Genomic DNA, 19,970 nt, shown 5'->3' with positions numbered 1-19,970 from the left:
GGACAGAACTTTGGATGAGTAGATTTCTTACACAACTGAAGATGAGTAGCTTCGTTAGCTGTCGTCCGCTCTTTTTTTAGATCTGTCTGTTTGTATATGCAGCCAATAGGTACAGAGCAATTCCTGTGTTATTTCCATCTCTGCCGCCGCATACGTATACGCAAAAAATTCTAAATTGATCGAGATTTCTACGTAAGGAAGGGAAAAAGCCACTAAAAGCGATAAGTCTTGTTTCACTACAACGTTGACGCCAGTCAGAGAGGCACAAGCATAATTTACCACTAAAATATTAAGGCAAATATATGTAGCATAGGCCTCCACAATTAGTTATATTTGCTGCTATTCCCAATTCCACATTAATATAGAGAAGTGATGATACCAAATGGGTTTTAGAATTCGTTTATTTCGTGAAAAACGAATGATTTGGATAACTTTTTTAAAAAATGATTGCTTGTACCGTTTATAAAAATAAATAAGAAATATTTTCATCGGCGTAAATTTTTAGATGTAAATTGTTAAACGTTTTTTATCGACTGATTAGTAATGATCATCTTAAGGAAAAAAATTTAAATTATTATTTTTTCGTGAAATAAATAGAGCCGGAGCTAGCTAGTGCGGCGTAATCTTTCGCCTGCAAACATCATATGTTCTGTAGTGGCCTAGCGGCATATGACACCTGCTTCTGCAACTGCAGCATTTGTCACCGTTTGCTTTATCTAATCACTAGAAACTAGAAAAAAAAAATAAAGAATGAATAAAAATCAATTTATTTATATCTGACCCATGACTTATAGGGGCAAGACTAACACTTGCCTCACCGGTATTTCAATTAAAATGTATAGCCTTAAAAAATAAATTGTCAAAAAGTAGAACCAATATGTGTCATGAAAAATTATCTCCTTTTTGTTTGTGGGTCCGTGTAGAGATGAAACTGAGGGCTTGCCTGATGACCCGGTCGCCGAGGACGAAAGTAGTCCCGTCCCACCGTTTGACCGTTGACCGGTTGACCGCGCCGTCATCTTTCTTCTGATTGGCCGCGCTAGCGGCTGGTGCATGTGAAGGGCAGGGTGTGCCAAAGCAGAAAATTATTTTCTGTTCTTCTCTTTTTGTGTAGCCTCTTTGCATTGCATCGTGCAGATGCAGCGGTAGCAGCTCGTAGGGTATCCGATGCTCTTTTTGGTCTTCGACAGACGTCGAGTCGTGTGTTTTTCCTGAGACAGATGCCCGGTTGCAATTACAATAGCCGGGTTCATAATTTGATGGGAATGTTCTGTGTTTTATCAACGTGGGATGTTCAGCTCGAAGAGTGGCTTCGAGGTAAATGGTTGTGAAGAAGAAAAAACTAAAAGAGATGCATTCGGATGGATGGAATTTCCAATGAGACGTTCGGGTTATAGATTGGATGTTCTAATAGGGTATCACTATCAGAGCACGTGTTGAGAGCTCAAATCGCGCACTTCCCTCTCAACTCATAGCTCATCTTGGGTTCACGACAATCGGCATACACAAAATAGGAGCCGTGTGTTAGGATTGGGTGTACAAACGCAACGAAATAGAGAGTAAAGTCCAAAAAAGAGAAATCGAGGTACGGGATTTTATCTTGGTTCACCCTTAAACTAGAGCTATATCTAGCAGAGGACTTCACTATAATTAGCACTCCTCTGTTACATCACTCCCAATTATAAGAGAAAGAGAAAATATATGTAGGCATTTAATAACAATTCATACATCCAGGCCCAAACTACTGATAAAATATGGGCTCAAACTATAAACGCTTTCTAGCGTCGCGAGAGCGCTGTTCCCTACGACTGCCGTGTCTTTTTGTCGATGGAGAATATGAATCACACTCCAACACTGTACCCATTTCACAAAGAACTAAGTCCAGTGATACATGTGTAAGGGGTCGAGTTACACGCGAGAGGGTGTTAATTTTAATTAAACATCACTTAAAATATGCGGTTATGATGTTTTTATATGCATATTATCCATCTCCACTTGATGATTTAAATTTTTAGATTTGATATTTTAATTATCATGAATTGACGGATTAACTTTTTTCTTGCAACTCGAGCATGTAGTATGTGCATCATCCAAGTATTTTTCATGTTTTACGAAAAGGAATAGCATTAGCTTTGATAAAAAAGAAAAAGTCAAAAGCGGTTTTTGATTCTAGCTTTGCCGAAACAAAAAGTAAACACCTACATATGTATGTGAGACCAATTCAAATGTATTGTTAGATTAGGTAGATCCTACATGATCCTAAGAATAAATCCTCCAATCAATCATAAATTTATTATGTGGATACCAATTTAGTCTTCAAACTTTTAGTTCTAAATTTTTGCACGAAATTCTAATGAAGCTCTTCCAACCAATCTTCGCGCGGAAATCGGTGGCATGGCAGTGTGCCACGTAGGACGACTAGTGATGACTAGACAACCACATCAACGAATTTTCGGCAAAAAGTGACCAAAATAACTGTATTGGAATTTCGCGCAAAAGTTTATTACTAAATAGGCAAAATTGACATATTTATGACTGAATTGGTATCCATACAGTGAATTCAGGACTGACCCGATAATCTTCTCCGTGATCCACCCTTATCCAACGGTGGAGTGCGCCTAAGTTTTTTCGTTAGCAAGAGCATCGAAGTGTGTTTGACTTCCAATCCTTGTCTCCTAGCACTGGGTAATTTTAGAACCCGCAAGAACCGTTCCTCAGTAATCAACTAATAACAAAGAAACAAATCTCTTTCGTTTGTCGAAGCCTTTTCAAATGTTCTAATGTTTCTACACTTTATATTCGAAGCCCGCTAAAAATGTATCATTAGGCGCGTTAATCAAAGGAGGACTGGTAAGGAGCTCTTTCATATTGACTTGCAATAACTTACTTAGATTCCAGTAAGTAAAAGTTAACGAGTTACTCATACGGGCGATTTTTTTGTCGTTTTTACTTTGCCCTATATCTTCATTGAAATTTATTTTCGTCGATTGGATCCGTATTTTATGCAATTGGTGTCATCCTCCCATCAAATTGACCCCGCTTAAACTCCACTTTTGTTGGGATACTTTTTTAAATAACAAGTGAACCTCGACATTGAGTTTTAATCTTACCATCCACCCAGGCCCGTCTTGTCATAACATCTAAATATCATATCACGCCTTCATTTAACAACTTATGCTTTCAGAAAAAGCCAGCAATGATCCTGCGAAATCGCACATGCCTATCTGATCCAGCCTATTCGCACTTATCCGCACGTGACCGTGACCACGACGGTCCACTATTGCCCTCAAGAGCAACCATGGTGGGGGCAGCGGACGAGTCAGATTGACCACAGCAGAAGCCTGTCTGATTCAAAACTCTCTCTCTTTGGATTCTCAGGTAAGCTCGCAAAGCTCAAAGAACGGTGGCAATGCAAAGTTTGGGCGAAGTCAGATTTCTCCAGACGAGAGTAAGCACTTTCGCTCATCTTCTCGAGAAAATTTTGCGGGGAAAATGGTAAAGAACGACCGGCAAAGACCCCCACAACATCCAGGAACAAGTGCGAACACAGCGACCCGTAGAGCGAAACGACAAGAGAGATGGGGTCGTCGAATGGACCAATTGGGGGATCTTCGTCTACTCGTCGTTTTGCGATCCGCACACCAAAACAAGAAACTCCGACCGTTTTCTGGTTTAAAATTCGAATGACTTGGAACAGTTCGGAGGTAGACGAGGAAAGTCCCCACCACCCACTACCACCACCACCATCACCACTTACCACACCACAAGACAAAGTAAGATGCTGCAACGAACGCATTTGTCTTGGGATGTTTTGAAAACGACTGTTGAGTTTTGGTCTCGCTTTGTTTTCGGCGGGAAAATTCAAAAGTTACATTTGGTACATGACAGAAAATATAGTATTTGTAGTGATTTGACGTGCCATTAGAATATCCATCTTCCATGGGTTTATTTATTTTTTAATTAAGAGCTGTTTTGCTCGTTTGATAGCTTGATACGTGACGTTCGTGGAATATTTTTCTTATGAGTAATGATCGAATTAGGTTGTGTGTTTCGTTTCGACGCAACCTTCTAGTAAATTAGTCGGTTTCTCGATTTGACTATGATGGTTGTAATTTTTGGAGTAAATTTTTTTCTGGGCTCGAAGGGAACCCGTCTTAGTTGAATAAGTTGACCTCTAAATCTGAGTTGTACATGAGTCGGCTTGCTTAGTGACGGAAGAGATATTAATTGGGATTAATACCACGAAAAACCTCAAACTGATACACATGTGACAAATTTATCCCAAACTAATATTTTAATCACAAAAAATCCAAAACTGGTACACCTGTGACAAATTTACCCAAAATTAATTTTTTTGACCACAAAAAATCTTAAATTAGTACATTTGTGACAATTTTACCCTCTATTAGTTTCGTTAAATTGGATTAATGCCAAAAAAATCACAAATTTGTATACCTATGACAAATTGAGGGTAAAAACCCAAACTGGTACATCCGTCAACTGCCATGTGTCATTTAACTCAGCAATTTAACAGTAAAATTTAACGGAAACTAACGGAGGGTAAAATTGTCACAGGTGTACCAATTTGAGGTTTTTTGTGGTCAAAAAATTAGTTTTGGGTAAATTTATCACAGATGTATCAGTTTGAAGTTTTTCGTGGTATTAACCTTATTAATTATTCCATCTTGTGTTTAGTGACCTACCTCGGACAAGATATATTCGAGGTTATATCCGAATTAAGCTAAGGTATGTTTGGTAACCATTATGTTCTCGGGAACAATTTCTGTTTTTAAAAAGTTTTTTCTATTTCTACTCTCATGACGAGTTTCTGAGCAAAAGAACGCGTTTGGTAACCGTACAAAATTTTTAATTTCGAAATAGAAAAAGAACAAAAATGCATTTGGTACGACCCTAAAAATTCATATTCTCAATTTTTTCATTTAATTATAAAAATGCCAATGGAGACTTAACAATATATGTTTGGATAAAACTGGACTAGAAATAGAATCAGAATATATTATGATATAGAATTGGATGACCTTAATACGATCATAAAAAAAATTAACAAAGCAAATACCAGGTGGTGGTCGAGGAAATTACAGTTTAGGATTTAGGATTTAAGGTTTTGGATTTTGGGGTTTAGAGTTTAGTACCTCGGGTTTGGGATTTTAGGGTTTGGGTTTTGGTGTTTGTAGTTTTGGGGATTAGAGTAGTTTAGGTTTTTAGAGATTCATGTTTTGGGTTTTGAAGTTTTAGGTTTTAAGGTTTAAGGTTTAGGGATTTAGTGTTTAGGGTTAAGGTTTACAGTTTGGGTATTGGGGTTTGGCATTTGGAGTTTTAAGTTTCTCTTTTTTGTTATAGGGAACAAAAAACTATATTTTTTTTTACTTCTTTGTTTTTTTTCCAAATTTATTCCCCGACCACTGATCTATTTCAGGGAATAAAAAAATTAGCTGAAGTTACCAAATAAATTTCTGTTCTTTTTCTATTCCAGGAACAAAAGAACAGAAAAATAGGATGGTTACCAAATATGCCTCGATAAATCCTGGATAATTCTAGACAAGAAGACAAAATAATAATAATATGAATATTTAAAAAAAGGAAAAAAAAAAAAGCGTTCGTTGTACTAAGGATGAAGAAAGGAACCAATGCTTAAGCAGTGGTGTGAAAAACTCTCTTTCTCTCTTTGGCGCGGTCTCAATTCTAAACACCTAAGAATGGTGACCATGGAGCTATGGTCAAACTCCCTTGGCAGGGTCGATGGTGGCTCTTTCCTCGATTGTCCTGACCCCCACTCTCTGTGGATTTTTGTCGCGACGAAACCATTGGCTATCGAAACAGAGGCGAACACCACCACGACGGTGGTTGCTGCAGGGATATCATCGCGACGGTGATCGCCACCGTTAACAGCGACCATTGCAGCGGCAATGTGATCACCATTCCACCTGCTTAGGTATAGTTGTCGACACCTATTTTTTAATTGCCCAATCAAATTAACTGGAGGTCGCGACAATAGTGTTTTTTGTAAATGTGATTTATTCGAACAACATTTTTAAGTTCATAAGACACTTTATAGAATTAAATTTAGCAATATCGGCCGTGATCTCGGTATTTTATCAAACGAAATGATGGGATATTTTCAAAATTTAAACTTTCAGAGAAAATGATACGAATGGTCCCTGAACTTTGGCTCAATGTGTAATATCGTTTCCAAATTTTAAATTTGTTCAGTGTAGTCCATAAACTCCTAGTAAATGTTCAATCGAGTCCTCGGACTAGAACATAACTAGATTAAAAGGATTTTTATATTCTAGTTTAAGTTGAATATCTTGCATGGATAATCCACGTGTAACGTTACTTTTTTGCCCACCGTTCAAACGCACCGGATCAGATGCAAAATCTACAAATTCCGTTAACTTCAACTAATGGAAGGTTTTCGACCCAAAAAAAAAAAATTTAAGAGAAGGGTAGCATTGAACATCTTCATGAAGTTTACGAACAAAACTGAACATGCACAAAAAGTTAAGAATTACCATCGAAACAAAAGTAAAAAGTTTAGGGGCGACATCGCACGTCGAGCTAAAGTTCAGGGACCACATCGGAATAAACTAAAAATTCACGGACGACATCATACGTCGGGCCGCGAAGCTCATGTGCCATCCGCGTCGGTTTTCATCCGGCACCGACCGCATCCCATCCCGATCGGCATCCCGGGGCGGCTAAGGGGATGTTTGGTTCAGCTTTGGGAAGGGGCTTTGAGTCTCGAAAGCCCCTTCCCAAAATGCTGGAGCGTTTGGTTCAGCATTTGGTCTAGCATTGGTCAAATGCTAGTATTCCACGAATGCTACTGTTCACTCTTTTTTTTTTTTTTTTTTTTAAAGTTAGGGTTTGAAGCTGTTGTTCTTCTTCGGCGAGGGTGGCCGGCGAGGGTGGCTGGCGAGGGAGAAGGGCCGGCGAGGTCGCCTGGGGTCGGGCGACCGCCCAGGCAACCACCCAGGCGACGCCGTCGCTGGGGTCGCTCGACCCAGGCCGTTGCCGCCTGGGTCGCGCGACCTCAGGCGACGGCCGCCTAGGTCGCGCGACTCAGGCGCCGGCCGCCTGGGTCGCGCGACTCAGGCTGCCGCTTGGGTCCCGCGACCCTCGCCGAGGGTCGCCCGACCTCGGGCGACGGCCGCCGACCCCAGATCCGCCCATCGGGCGATCGCCCGACCTCAGCGACGGCGCGACCCAGCGCCGGCCGCTCGAGTCGCGCGACTCAGCGGCCGCTGGTCCCGCGACCCTCGCCGAGGGTCAAGCTCGACCTCGGGCGACCGCCGCCGGCCCCAGATCTGGCCCACCGGCGGTCGCCCGACCTCAGGCGACGGCCGCCGGCGCCAGATCTGGCTCACCGGTAGCCGGCCGGCGCCGGCTCCGGCGAAGGGTAATAAGTTAGGTTTTTTTTATTTCCAAAGTCCATTTGCAAAAAAAAATTCACCAAACACTATATTTTGGCCAAAGTAGCTTTACAAAATATTTTTACCAAACACCATTTGCATTTCCCCAATGGGCTTTCACCCAAAGGTATTTGCATTCCCCCAAATAATATTTTCAAAGTTGAACCAAACAGGCCCTAAATCGCGAGAGGGGGTATCACCAGCAGAAAGAAAAGGGGAACGAATAAAAATGACAAGAGAACCAGCTGTCGAAGAGGAGGAGGAGGAGGAGGAGCCGGGGGGGGGGGGGAGGGTACAGCGTTTCCTCACGTCAAAAAGAGACCAGACCCGTACATCAAATCAAAAAACATTAATCTCCCCCAAAAAAAAACACAAAACAAAAAAAAGAAGAGGGGCAAAAAATTCGAAAAAGCAAAAGGCGAAGAAACTTCCCGCTCCTTTGACTACCGGTGCTGTCCTTTTCCCGCAGGTTATGCCCGCCCCCCCAACCGCGGGCCCCGCCACCCCCGCCCGCCTCGCCCTCCTTTCGCTCCTCCTCATTCAATCGCCCCTTTTGGCGGGAAAACTCCCCCCGCCCCCCCTTCTTATCCATTCCGGTTAATTCCGGGCCTTCGGGTCCGCCGCTCGAGTTTGGCGACCGTTGGGATCGGGCGGCGGCTCCTCCTCCTCCTCCTCCTCCTCCTCCACCCTAGCGGCGGCGGCGACGGCCGTTAAGTTTTGCACGGGGTGGCCGCCGCGTCATCGGAGGTTTCAGATCCCCCCGGGATTTTAGAAGGTTGCGCGGACGGTGACGATCTGATCACCGCGTGGGGTTCGCCAGATGATCCTCCACCGGTTGATCGCTGGGGACGCGATGGACTGGATAATTTCTCTCTTTAGATGCTCCTTTAGGTTTTTGGCTTTTCGCCTACCGGTGCTTATCCAAACTCATTTTATTTTGAGTTAATACAACAGGAAAACTTTAAACTAGTATATTTATAATAAATTTACTTCAAAAGAAGTTTTTGACCACCAAAAATCTTTAACTAGTATATTTGTGACAAATTTATCTTCCATTAAATTGGATTAATACTACGAAAAATCACAAACCGGTACACACGTCAACTGTCACGTGTCATCTAACTCGGTAATTCGACGGTGAAATTTAACGGAAACCAACGGTAAGTAAAATTGTCATAGATGTACCAGTTTGTGATTTTTTGTGGTCAAAAAATTAATTTTTGGTAAATTTATTATAAATGTACCAATTTGGAGTTTTTCGTGATATTAACAATTTTATTTTTTAGGGCTCTAAAGCGGATAATAACAGATAATTTTCTAGAAGTTTAAGTGCCTACCCTTTTTAGTTTCCAAAATAAATGGAAAATTAAATATCAAAGTCGTATCAAACATCTCCAATATTTCACTCCCCCCACCCAAAAAATATGGATCTCCAATTTGGATTATTCGGTGCAATTCTGGACGAAATCGAGCCAAAGTACTCGTATTTAACTCGAGATCGGTATATAAGAATAAGGCACCGGCATGACGACTCATTTCACTTTGCTTGCCCCAAGTCGCCGTGACCACTTGTAAACTTCTATATCGGGGGTGAATGATTCCAAAGTAGCATTTACCATTGGCACTCGTTTGAACGAATGATTTCACTTGTACTAGAATTTATTTGCAATAATACGTGCCCATAAAAAAGGTGAAGTTATTGTAATTCGCAAATGGATCTATAAATATCACCGAGGAAAAAGATATGTAACCGTTGCAAACAACAAACCCTAAAAAGCAATATAAAGCTTCAAGGGCCACCCATGATCGAATCTCCATGGCTGCAATTTCTACATTTTTCTTAAATAAGATGAACAGTCGGTTCTACTCGAGAATGATCGATAGTTTAGGGTATTCACAAAGGAACCATTTGGTGTTTAGCCATGATCATATCGGTTTACTTGAGAACTGGCCTTGAATCATCCTCTTCCGAGGGAATTGCGGTGCCAAAACAACATAGGAGATTGCCCACGAAAAAAGTAAGGTAAAGCTATTCAAATTTTGCATTATGAAAAAAAAATGAGATGACTTTAAAAGTCACGAGGAATTACAGAAAAATCCCTTAAATTTTCAGGATGGTACATGTTTACCTTTGAACATTCAGATTTTACACGAAACCTCTATGAACTTTCGTTTTGTTACGATTGTCAACCCTTCTGTCTAATTTTCCTTTTGCACGTGCCTAATGTGTGATTATTGAAGGGTGAAATTGAAACTCTTACTTGATTTGTTTTTTCAGTAGAGTCACTCTCTTGCCCTTAATAGTCTGAAACTTATTAAAACTTATATATGGCCTATTTGGTTCAGCAATTGAATGCTACTTTAGGGCTCTAAAATCCCTTGAACAAATGCAAAGTTATTTGGCAAGCTTTGAGGAGATGCAATAGCTTGGAAAGGGCCTTCGGCTGAATGGAGTCCATGAGGAGCCTTGGGAAGTTGCATTTTCGGAATGTAATCGGGCACTGTTCATCATCTTTCCAAGCAGTTGGTTCGGTGGCCGGCGACCGCCGCCTAGGGTCGTCGGACCTCAGGCGTCGCCTGGGTCGCGCAACCCAGGCGACACTTGAGGTCGCGCGACCTCAGGTCGCCTCGCCTGGGGTTGCGTGAGGCTGGCCGACGACCAGATCTGGCCGACGGTGGTGGTTGGTTGGCCAGTTTTTTTTTTTTTTAAATATCAGCAAAGTCTTTTACAAATAATTTTTATCAAATGGTATTTAGGCCAAGGTTGCTTTCAAATGTGATTTTAAAATACACATTATTAAATACTACTTGCATTTCGAAAAATCTTTTTAGCTCAAAGGCCTTTGTATTTTTCCAAAGATATTCCCTCAAAGCCGAACCAAACGGGCTCATAATAATTACACAAAAAAGAGAAAAAAATGCAACGATTATTAAGAAAAAAAAATCAGAACATAATTGTAACGATGATGATCGCCTCTGGGCTGTTCTGCAATTCCTTCTTCATCCAAAAGATGGTGTTTCGACTTGACCTTATCCATAATGCCCGGAAAGAAAAAAAAAAATCAATCATTTTTTTTTGCTAAAAAAAAAAGAATCAATCACATTGATTGTCTAGTGTCTACTATTCGTCCTTCTGTCAGATTTCTCCCATTTGCCTATAGAAATGACCTAATGCATCTAATGGCTAGGGTTTCTTTTATATTGGAATTTGCTTTTTTTTTTTTTGGTCGTGGAAAATTTGCTTGTTAAATAAATGGGTTTAAAGTACGAAAAATGCAAAACTAATACTTATATGAAAATTTTACTTTAAATTAATTTTTTCACCAAAAAAAATCTAAAATCGGTACATCCGTAACAATTTTATTTCTGTTAAATTTTACCGTCAAATTGTTACGTTCATTTTTTGTTTTTCATGATAATAATCCAATTTAACGGAGGGTAAATTTGTCACAAGTATACAAGTTTGTAGTTTTTTGTGATTAAAAAATTAGTTTAGGGTAAACTTATCACAAATGTCCTAACTTAGGGCTTTTGATGGTAAAAAAATCAGTTCTGGATAAATTTATCACACGTATACCAATTTGACGTTTTGGCAAGTTTTGCACCGGCTAAAAAAATGCTTAAAATGCTAAAAAAAATTGAGATCGAGCCACTTTAATGACTACGGTCAGAAACGCCAACTTTGCTAGGGGCGGTCGCGGTTTCTTAATCAAGCTACACAGACGAGTTAAAATAAACTCAAAAGTGAAAAGGGATAACATAATCAAATAAAAAAATATATTATGACTCAGCAATCCTATGATTCTGGACATAGGGTCACTGAAATTATTAGTCTAACGAAGTAATTTTATAAAAACTCTCTAGCACGGTATTATCGGAATCAAATGGTCTAATAAAATAATTTTAAAGTCCCAAGGTGCAATCATGTAAAGTTAGGTTGGTGGTTGGCGTGAAATAGCAGTATGATAATTTCCGAAATATAATATTTTATTTAAATTGGGCCGTCTCGTCCGGACATTCATGCAAAGGGAAATCTTAACTTAAATTATTATAATTATTAGCTTTTATGAACTATATATAACAGGAAAAAGGAAGGGGGAAATTTCGGACGTTCAACGGGGCCATCTGTGCAGGTCCACAATAGATAATGAGATGTCACGGTCAAACACGTCCAAATGATTATGTCTCCTAGCTTTAATTAACGACGTAAAGTGCCGCGACTAAAGCAGTAATTAGGACGATCATGTGTTAGCGTTTAAATTAAGAAATTCTAGAGGATTAATTTAATTTTTCTTATGGGAATCTGCTGGTAATTTATGGGATATTTGAGTATGAATCATTTTATGCAAATGTTCATTTCAAAAGCTCGATGTGATCGTCGTGATTGAAAACATTCTCGCTCCAACGCTTTTTTGAATTAGTGTTAATTTGTCGCGGTCAGATCAACGGCCAATAGCTGCGGCTAGTTAGAAGATGCTTGGTCATTGATGATTGTCATTGAGAAGGAATGATTTCGATCGCTCGATACAATCCTTCCCATAGCACGAACAACCCTCGAGCCCAACGACCCCTTTCCTCTTTCTCTTGTCTATTCGCTACTTGTCCACCATAGCCGATCGTCGCTCGCTGCCGTCTCTCGCCGTTGTAAGTCGCTTCCGTTATTTGTTATCGTCTGTCAAGCCACCACCTATGATCGCCAGCCTCCCTCATCTCTGTGTGCGTGTTCCTCGACAAGGGGTGATCAAAGATCGTCGAAGGTTGCTGGAGACTCATGGATGAGGTCCTTACGCACGCACATGTGTGCGCAGGCGCGTTAAGGTGGTGACTATGGAGCAATGGTGGAACCGTAATTCCGGCAATAGTGGTGGTGATTATGGAACAATTGGTGGTATCGTGCTGGTAGCAGCGGTGGCAGCGGCTTTGACAGTAACGGTGACGGCATGGATTTTTGAGAGTGAGAGTGAGAGCGCCCCGCATACGGCCGTAATTTAGCGTGAAGAAATTAGATGGATCATGAAACCTCGGGGGTGACTACATTTAAGAGAAAATTACGAAAAGAAGAAGTTGAGAATTGATGATCCAAAAAGGCCCTATCTTAATTATCAAACTTCCTCAAACTTGTTTAGCTTGAAAGAATCGACCTCAAAAAATTATTAAAAATATATAAATATTATCCATGTCAGCGCTGGCCATGCCACGTAGGATGTTTAACGTTCACGTTCGCGATTTCCAGCCAAAATTGGCCGAAAGGACTACATTGGTAAATCATCAAAAGGTTTATAACCCAATTGATCAAATCGAAAGGTTTGTAACTGAATTGACATAAATGCAATAGATTTAAGACTTTCTCGGTAATTTTCTCGCTAAATATGCTATGAGGCTTAACTTTGGGAACAGAAAAGGTATTTCTAGAAATGAAGTTTATTTCAATATTGACCAATTGTATACCAGACGAAGAGATCAGTGGTGCTAATGTATTTCTTCACGTCTCAAATTTGGCCCTCTTTTGATGGAGTTCTTAAGGTTGACCTAGGATTGGCGAAAGTTTAACCGATGAGATGCATGCACGAAGCGCATTTACAACCTCAAAAATGGTTTCTGTTCGTCAAGACGAGTCTTTCGACACCTATATTACCATCCGAATTTGACAACAAATCGTTGACCCTTTGGGATCGGTTGCCCAATTTTTGTGGTGTTGGGAAGTTTGCAATTTCCCAATTTCAATAGCACTTCATGAAGCCAAGGACAACAAGCATCTCTACGCAACAAAAACCAGGCTGATCGGATGTCAGATGAGGAAGTAATTTGCCTGTCAAACTTCGATCAAACTTTCAGGTACCCAAAAGAAAAAATTCAGAGTTTGAAACCATATTTAGAGGTCTCAAAATCTAATGAAACTTTCCATACCTCTAAGTTATAGCTTGTGATCATTTTTGAGAGTGTCAAGCCGCCACAAATATGTCCAATTCATATATCCGAGCCTCCGGCCCTAATGTTGTTTTCGCAATTTTAAGTTCCGTTTGTTTTGTGAAAAATGATGACGTTCATGGAAAATATTTTTCATGATGTCATTTTTCAGAAAAATGACAATATTCTCCAGTGTTTGGTTGAAAGTTGGAAAATATTTTCTGTCGTTTAAAATCCGACACCCGGAACTCAGTCCCCTACCCTCGGACCCAAGACCTTGGTGCCCACGCCCGAGTCCATCGAGGCTAGGCCCCAATTCCCGTTGCCCGACATCAATGGACTGAGGCGTGGGCACAAGAAACCTAGGCACGGGCATAGGAGTTTCGGGTTCAACCTTGATGGACTTGGGCTTGGAAGGTGGGACCCGAGCATGGGCGCTAGGGTTCGGGGCCCAGCCTTGATGGACCCGGGCACAGGCATCGAGGACTCGGGCTTGGCCTCGATACTACCGGACTCGTTGTCTTGGGCACGGGTAGTGGTGTCCCAAGCCTTGCCTTGATGGACTAGGGCGTAGGCGCCGAGGACTCGAGCCCGAATGCTAGGGACGCGGCCCTGCTATGAAGAGTCTAGGATTGAGCTCTGGAGTTTCAGTGCCCAAGCGCCGAGTTTCTGGTTCATATTTTAGAAAATGATTTCCGCTTTGAACGAGGAAATTATTTTCGTGAATTTAAGCATCGGTAGGAAAACCTTTTTCGTTGACTAGGAAAACATCTTCCGTTGACTCATTTTTCTATGCGATCTAAATGCCGGAAAATATTTTTCGTGAAACAAAGGGAGCCTTACTTGAAAATATTCTGCTTGTTGGGAAGCCCTCAATTCGAGCTTTTCAACGCTGCAACGACCACACGAATTGAACGTCGGATGGAGAAGTTACAGACTCCGAAAGTGAAATTTCTCGACATGAAGCGCACGCGCCTTGGCCTGCATGTACCCCCCCTCCCTCCCTCATTTCCATTTCAACCGTGGGAGCCCCTTGCGTTGCCTATTGTTTTCTTGAAATTCTCTCGGTTTGACAACGATTCTTACATTTTTCGAAAGGCGTGTTTTCATTTATCTTGGTAGGCACTGAGGTCCCTCACTCCGTGCAGTAAGTTCCCGACACCCCCGTATCCAATTTGACATATTACAGTATGTTAGGATGTTATAACACCCCTTTAAAATCATAAGTTTGAGAGTACGTGATTGTGCTGCTCGCTCGGATAGTCGAAAATGCGTATTCTTTGGTTGCCATAACGTCGAAATGAAATTTCAAAGTCTAGAATACACGGTTATGCTGCTTGTTTGAATAGTCGAAAAAAAAACCATGTTTCCAGGCTGTCGTAACGCTAGATTATGTGGTTATGTTTACGAAATTCAGCTATAAATTATGCATGCCATTAGAGTGTCGTGGTGACTATATGAAATCTTAGATCCGAATGAGGCCGTTACAATGCTGATTGCGTCGAAATAGTGCCGGAAAGCCTGCTATTGTTTTTGAGGATACAAACTGGTGCCGTTTGAAGGAAAATATAAGATGGTAGATATATTTGAACACACCATTTTACCCGTGAGCCAACCCAGTGTTCATGTACCGAAGGGATTGGGCTCGTGTATAAAGATACGTTAGGGCGATGCTTCCGAAAGTCAAAAGCCAACAGTCATCGCGATTCGATCCCATAAATTCAAGGCCACCTGCAAAAGCCAATAGCCATCCTTATCGTTTAGCTTCGACGCCCCTCGATCAAACATGTTCCGTCCCCTCCTCATGGTTGAAGGAAGCGGGACATAAATTATGTTTTCCCTTAACCAAATCATGTCGAGTCATTTTTAGTTTTTATGATTTACCGTATCCAATTTAAGATTTCATTTGTTTCGCGAAAATGAATGATTTGCTAAAAACGATCGCTTGTGTTGCTTACAAATATGCATAAATGAATATTATTTTTATAGTCCACAAAAATTCTTACACATAAATTATTGTTAATAATGAAAATATTATCCATTTACTTTTAAGAAAATATTTTTTAGATTATTTATTTGTCGCGAAACGAACGGAGTGTAAATATGTCTTTTTCTTAGTATAATAACACACGAATCTTTATTTTTCTCTGTCATGGATTTTCTAGGATATGATTGACATTGGACTTCATATATTTATGATTCTTGCATGATTTTTTTAGCAACCAGATACAACCGGAAGAAGTTCTATAGGATCAGTGAGACTAATTCCCGTTTTTCTTTCGTTTCATCCTTATTCCCTTACCATTTCTACATCAAACATGCCGTCGGTCTTCGTCACAGAGAGTTAACTGCTTTCAAAATTTACTCATGTTTAAGATTTATTGAGAATTGCGTAAGGATGGTTATCTACTTCCTCCGTCAATGCTAATTTCAATCTAAAATCATCAACATTCAAAGAGAAAAAAAAAAGAAATTCTAACTAAAATTTTACAAAATTTATTGGCCTTTTTTCCCTCGGGCACAAAAAATGGGGAAATAAAAAAAGGGCATGAAGTGGATATTATGTCAAATAATAGCTTGAAGTGGCCATAACAGTTTCAAATAAGGACTCGATTTTGCCAAATATAAATTTAATTTTAAATTATTTTTTCTTTTTTGTTTTCTTTTTGGTGAGGGCTCGGCCACCCTCATTGGCAACTGGCAAGGGCCGCGACACCCTTGCCAAATTTGGGTGAGGGTCCCCTGAACCAGGCCCTTGCTAGCCGTGGGCGAGGCCATCCCTCACCTGTGGCCGGCGAGGGTGGCCGGTGAGAGTGGCCCTCGGCAGATCGGGTGGGGGCAGCCCTTACCCAGCCCTCTCCTGGTATCGTCGGTGGGCAGCCATCGCCTGAGATCGGCCACCGGCGAAGAAGAAAGAAAAAATCAGAAAAAAGAAAAAAGAAAGAAAAAAGGAAAAAAAAGAAAAAAAGAAGAAAAAAGGAAAAAAATTCAATAAAATGTAAAGGTCGAAAATGCCCTTGACCAGTTGGAAAGTCAGATTTTTATTTGAAATTGATTTAGCCACTTCATACTATTATTTGAAATAAGGTCAATTTCGGACACTTATTTAAAAAAATGAGGACACTCATGTCCTTATTGGAAATAAAATCAACTTTAAGCCTTTATTTTAGAAATCGAGGACACTTTAGGTTATTATTTTGAATTTTCCTTGTTTGAAAAAACAAAGACAAGAAAAATCTAAATTAGAAGAATTTCTTGTAATTTAAAAAAATACACAAATTTTTTGAAATAACCCAAAAGAGAGACACCGGGAAACCTCAATAAGAGCAGCTTGTCTTCCACATTCTCTACCTCCACCTCTCTCTCTCTCTCTCTCTCTCTCTCTCACCAGTCCATCCTTTTCCTTCTCTTTTGTTGGGTCCCCCCATCTCCTCCCCTGCTCACCACCCCCCTCACCCCACAACACTCTGCAACAACACTCCTTATAACGTCTCCTTCTCCCATCCCCTCTCTCCTCCATCCATTCTCTCTTTCTCTCTCTCCCCCTCTCCACCTCTCCCTGGGCTCTTGCATGGCGCAGTCCTTCGACGACGCTGACTTCTGGCTTCCCTCGAAGCACCTCCCTCGCCACGACCACCCGTGCGGCATGGGCAGGGGCAAGCTCGGGCCCGGCGCGAACGCCGCCGTCCTCGCCGTCGATCGGCGCGGGCCCGAGCCCGGGGTCGACGGCGAGCTCGCTTGGTGCCTGAGCAACTTCCCCAGCGAGTTCCCCTACGAGATCGACTCGCCGGTGGAGTCCGTGCTGAGCTCGACCGAGACGGAGAGCAGCGACGAGGAGGACCCCTGGGCCGGGTTGGCTCGAGCGCTGACTCAGTCCCCCTTTTACGAGCCCCCCGCTCAGAAGCTGCCCGTTCCTGGTTTCGCTCGCCACAAGCCCGAGGTGAGAAAAGCAAACGAAAAAGAAAAAGGGGAAAGAGAAAAGAACAGGAGTGCTCTGTTTCGTCACTCGCTGCTTTTGAGAAAGTTTTTTGAAAGCGAAAATCTGCAAGAAACGAATTGAAAGCGTCTAAAGGATGAGTTTATCCTGTTCTGGGTTTGCTTTTCCTTTCGACTTTACAGGGAAACTGAGCTGTAACATGCGTTTTTTTTATTTTTTGTTCTCTTTTTGACTCAGAAATTATGGGTCATGGCCGGTTCACCCAAATCCACACTGAGTGGAATCGGCAGCTGGTCGAGTCGCAGCCTGTTCTCCGCGAACGAAAGCCCGAAGAACGTCTCTCAGATTCCATCTCCAACCACGCCGTTCGGGGCCGAGAGCGAGACTTGGGATCTCGTGTACGCTGCAGCTATGGAGGTGGCGAGGTTGAAGATGACATGTCAGGAAGCGAAGTACAGCGCTCACCAGCAAAACGGAGGACTCGTCTCCGGAAGAATCACTAACCCAGGGCTCCACTCGAGCCACCACCGAGTCGCTCACGTTCTGACTCAGCCAACTCAGGTATGGTGACAGTACTCTCCTCATAAATGGTTTAGCGCAGGGTATGAGCTTTTCGAGCTATTACTGATGTCGATATGCCGTTTTTTCATGGTCTTTGTTTCGTAGCATCCTCAACATGCAAGAGAGGACCGAGTGCTAAAACGACAAGCCTCCCTTCCGGTCTGGGCAAGAACAATGGAGGGCTGGTCCGAGAATCAGCAACAGCAACAGCTACAGTTACAGATCCAGAGCAGAGTGAAAAATGCAGGGCTCGTGAATGGAAGATGCGGGCGAAATCAGGGATATCTCCAGTCCGCATGGACTCCTCTGCACAACGGTCCGGGCGTGAGAGCTCCTCCCTTCGTTGCCGGATCCGGGTCGAAGCGCGAGTGCGCCGGCACCGGCGTCTTCCTCCCTCGGAGATACGGGGATTTGCCGGAATCTCGCAAGAAATCAGGTACTGAGGGTCCAACCGATCCTTGAGGTTCTTGACTTATTGTGCTTGTAAGTAGTTTTTTGTTGTCAATTTGGCTGATTCCGGGTTTTTCCGCGGCGGGTCCCTGGTTCAGGCGGTTCGACGACGGTGGTTGTGCCTCCGAAAGTCGTGCAGGCTCTGCAGTTGAACGTCGACGATATGAGCGGTCAAGCTCAGCCGTTCTCGAATGACGCTTTTGCCCCTGACCACGGTACCGCGTCCTTTACAGATTTCGGATAAATTGTGTTCACGCAGACATTGATTGCTGTTCATGCTGATGTTGGGGCATTATTGTTGCAGCCGCGTTGATGGCCAGAAGGGCTGCGCTCCTGTCGAAACAGAGGAGTTTAAACCACGAAATACGCCTCCCTCAGGAGTGGACGTACTGAAGAAGAAGAAGAAGAAGAAACAAAGAAGAAGACCAAGAATTTGTTAGTGCTGTTTGTTGGATAAAACCATTAGTTTTTGTGAAGATAGGGCCCGTGACAGGTCGCGACTAGGGAAAATGGTACTTGATTTTCTTGGTTATTTTCCATAAGGGGCAAGAATATATATATATATATATATATATATAATATTAGTGAATCAAGTGTAAGTTAGTGGTAGGAAAATAGAGGTTAGAAATAAGTTTTAAGTATATATAATTTCCATCTTTTAAGGAGATTGCTACCCATCTTTAGGAATTGAATAGGGTAATAGCTGGGGGGGGGGGGGGGGGGTTTCTTGTAATAAAGAATAGGGTAACATCAAGAAAAGGTTCTTGATGTCCTTTTGGGTTTGAATTTGGGGTTTCTCTGGAGGGTTTTTTAGTTCAAGATGTGAGATTTTTTTCTTTTTTGTTGGGGGGAAGGTTGTCTTCCCCCTTTTTTTGTGTAGCGGTGATGGTTGTAGATGAGGGTGTCCACAACCACAAATCCCCCTCTTTTGTAATATTTGCCTAGATGATGATGATGATGATTAGAAAAGCATAGAGTATATTATATTAATAACAAGGATCTAAGTTTTGTGCTAGAACATGGGTGAACTGTTTTTTGGAGATTATTCCAATCCCTCTGGGCGAAACGGCATCCCCACGGTCCAAGAATCAAAGGCGGGTTTGACGACAGCATTTTCTTGTTAATTTATTGAGATGGAAAATGGATGGGGAAGACTTGAATAGCGAGTGGATTTGAAATTAAACAATGTTTTAATATGCTCTTGGCATGCTTGATGCGTATGATCAAAACTCGACGACAAATGAACTATGTAAATACCTTCTCCGGGGGGGTTTCTGTTTCTATGGATTATGACTCAGGAAAAGCGACAAAATTGTTAAAAAAAAAGAGTAAATATTGAGTATATGAAAGGTGCATTTTTTTTGTTAATAATAATTTATGTCTAATTATTTTACGGACGAGATTTAATTTTCGAAAAATATTTTTTAAATTATCTATTTTTTCGCGAAGCGAATGCACTGTTTTTATGTTGAATTTGTGTCCTTTGTTATGGGGTTAAAAGCTTAATTGACGCCATTATCATTACGGAGACGAAAAAGCAAAAAAGGTAAAGTTGGGGGGAAAAGGAGGAAGGAAGGGAGGGAGAGGCAGGGCTTTTGCTTCAGCGGGAAGGCATTGAATTGGGGGAGGGGGCGGTGACGTGGACGGGCGTGAATGTTTTGCCGTACGTTCCTCTTGCGTGA

General features: G+C 41.8%; 1 protein-coding gene across 1 annotated transcript; it reads left to right on the top strand.

Moving 5' to 3' along the window:
• Positions 1–16,807: 16,807 nt before the first annotated feature.
• Positions 16,808–19,306, top strand: LOC115677194 (uncharacterized). The gene is made up of 5 exons (XM_030600317.2): positions 16,808–17,280; positions 17,515–17,838; positions 17,944–18,274; positions 18,387–18,503; positions 18,593–19,306. Exons 1-5 carry the CDS (start codon positions 16,912–16,914, stop codon positions 18,679–18,681), a joined length of 1,230 nt encoding a protein of 409 aa, XP_030456177.1. The 5' UTR covers positions 16,808–16,911; the 3' UTR covers positions 18,682–19,306.
• The last annotated feature ends 664 nt before the right edge of the window (positions 19,307–19,970 follow it).

Source organism: Syzygium oleosum, unplaced genomic scaffold (genome assembly GCF_021117445.2).
Source record: "Syzygium oleosum isolate NSW1041296 unplaced genomic scaffold, Sole_v2.1 Sole_v2.07, whole genome shotgun sequence".
NCBI classification, from domain to species: Eukaryota; Viridiplantae; Streptophyta; class Magnoliopsida; order Myrtales; family Myrtaceae; genus Syzygium; species Syzygium oleosum.
Note: the sequence above shows the minus strand (reverse complement) of the source record. Positions and strands in the feature narration are given on the sequence as shown.

What these genes read in the sequence shown, in the direction of transcription:
- LOC115677194 (XM_030600317.2), top strand. Translation starts at nt 16,912, where the DNA reads ATGGCGCAGTCCTTCGACGACGCTGACTTCTGGCTTCCCTCGAAGCAC. An exon ending in TTCTGACTCAGCCAACTCAG is followed by an intron (nt 17,839 to 17,943) that starts GTATGGTGACAG and finishes TTTGTTTCGTAG; the next exon opens with CATCCTCAACATGCAAGAGA. An exon ending in GGAATCTCGCAAGAAATCAG is followed by an intron (nt 18,275 to 18,386) that starts GTACTGAGGGTC and finishes TCCCTGGTTCAG; the next exon opens with GCGGTTCGACGACGGTGGTT.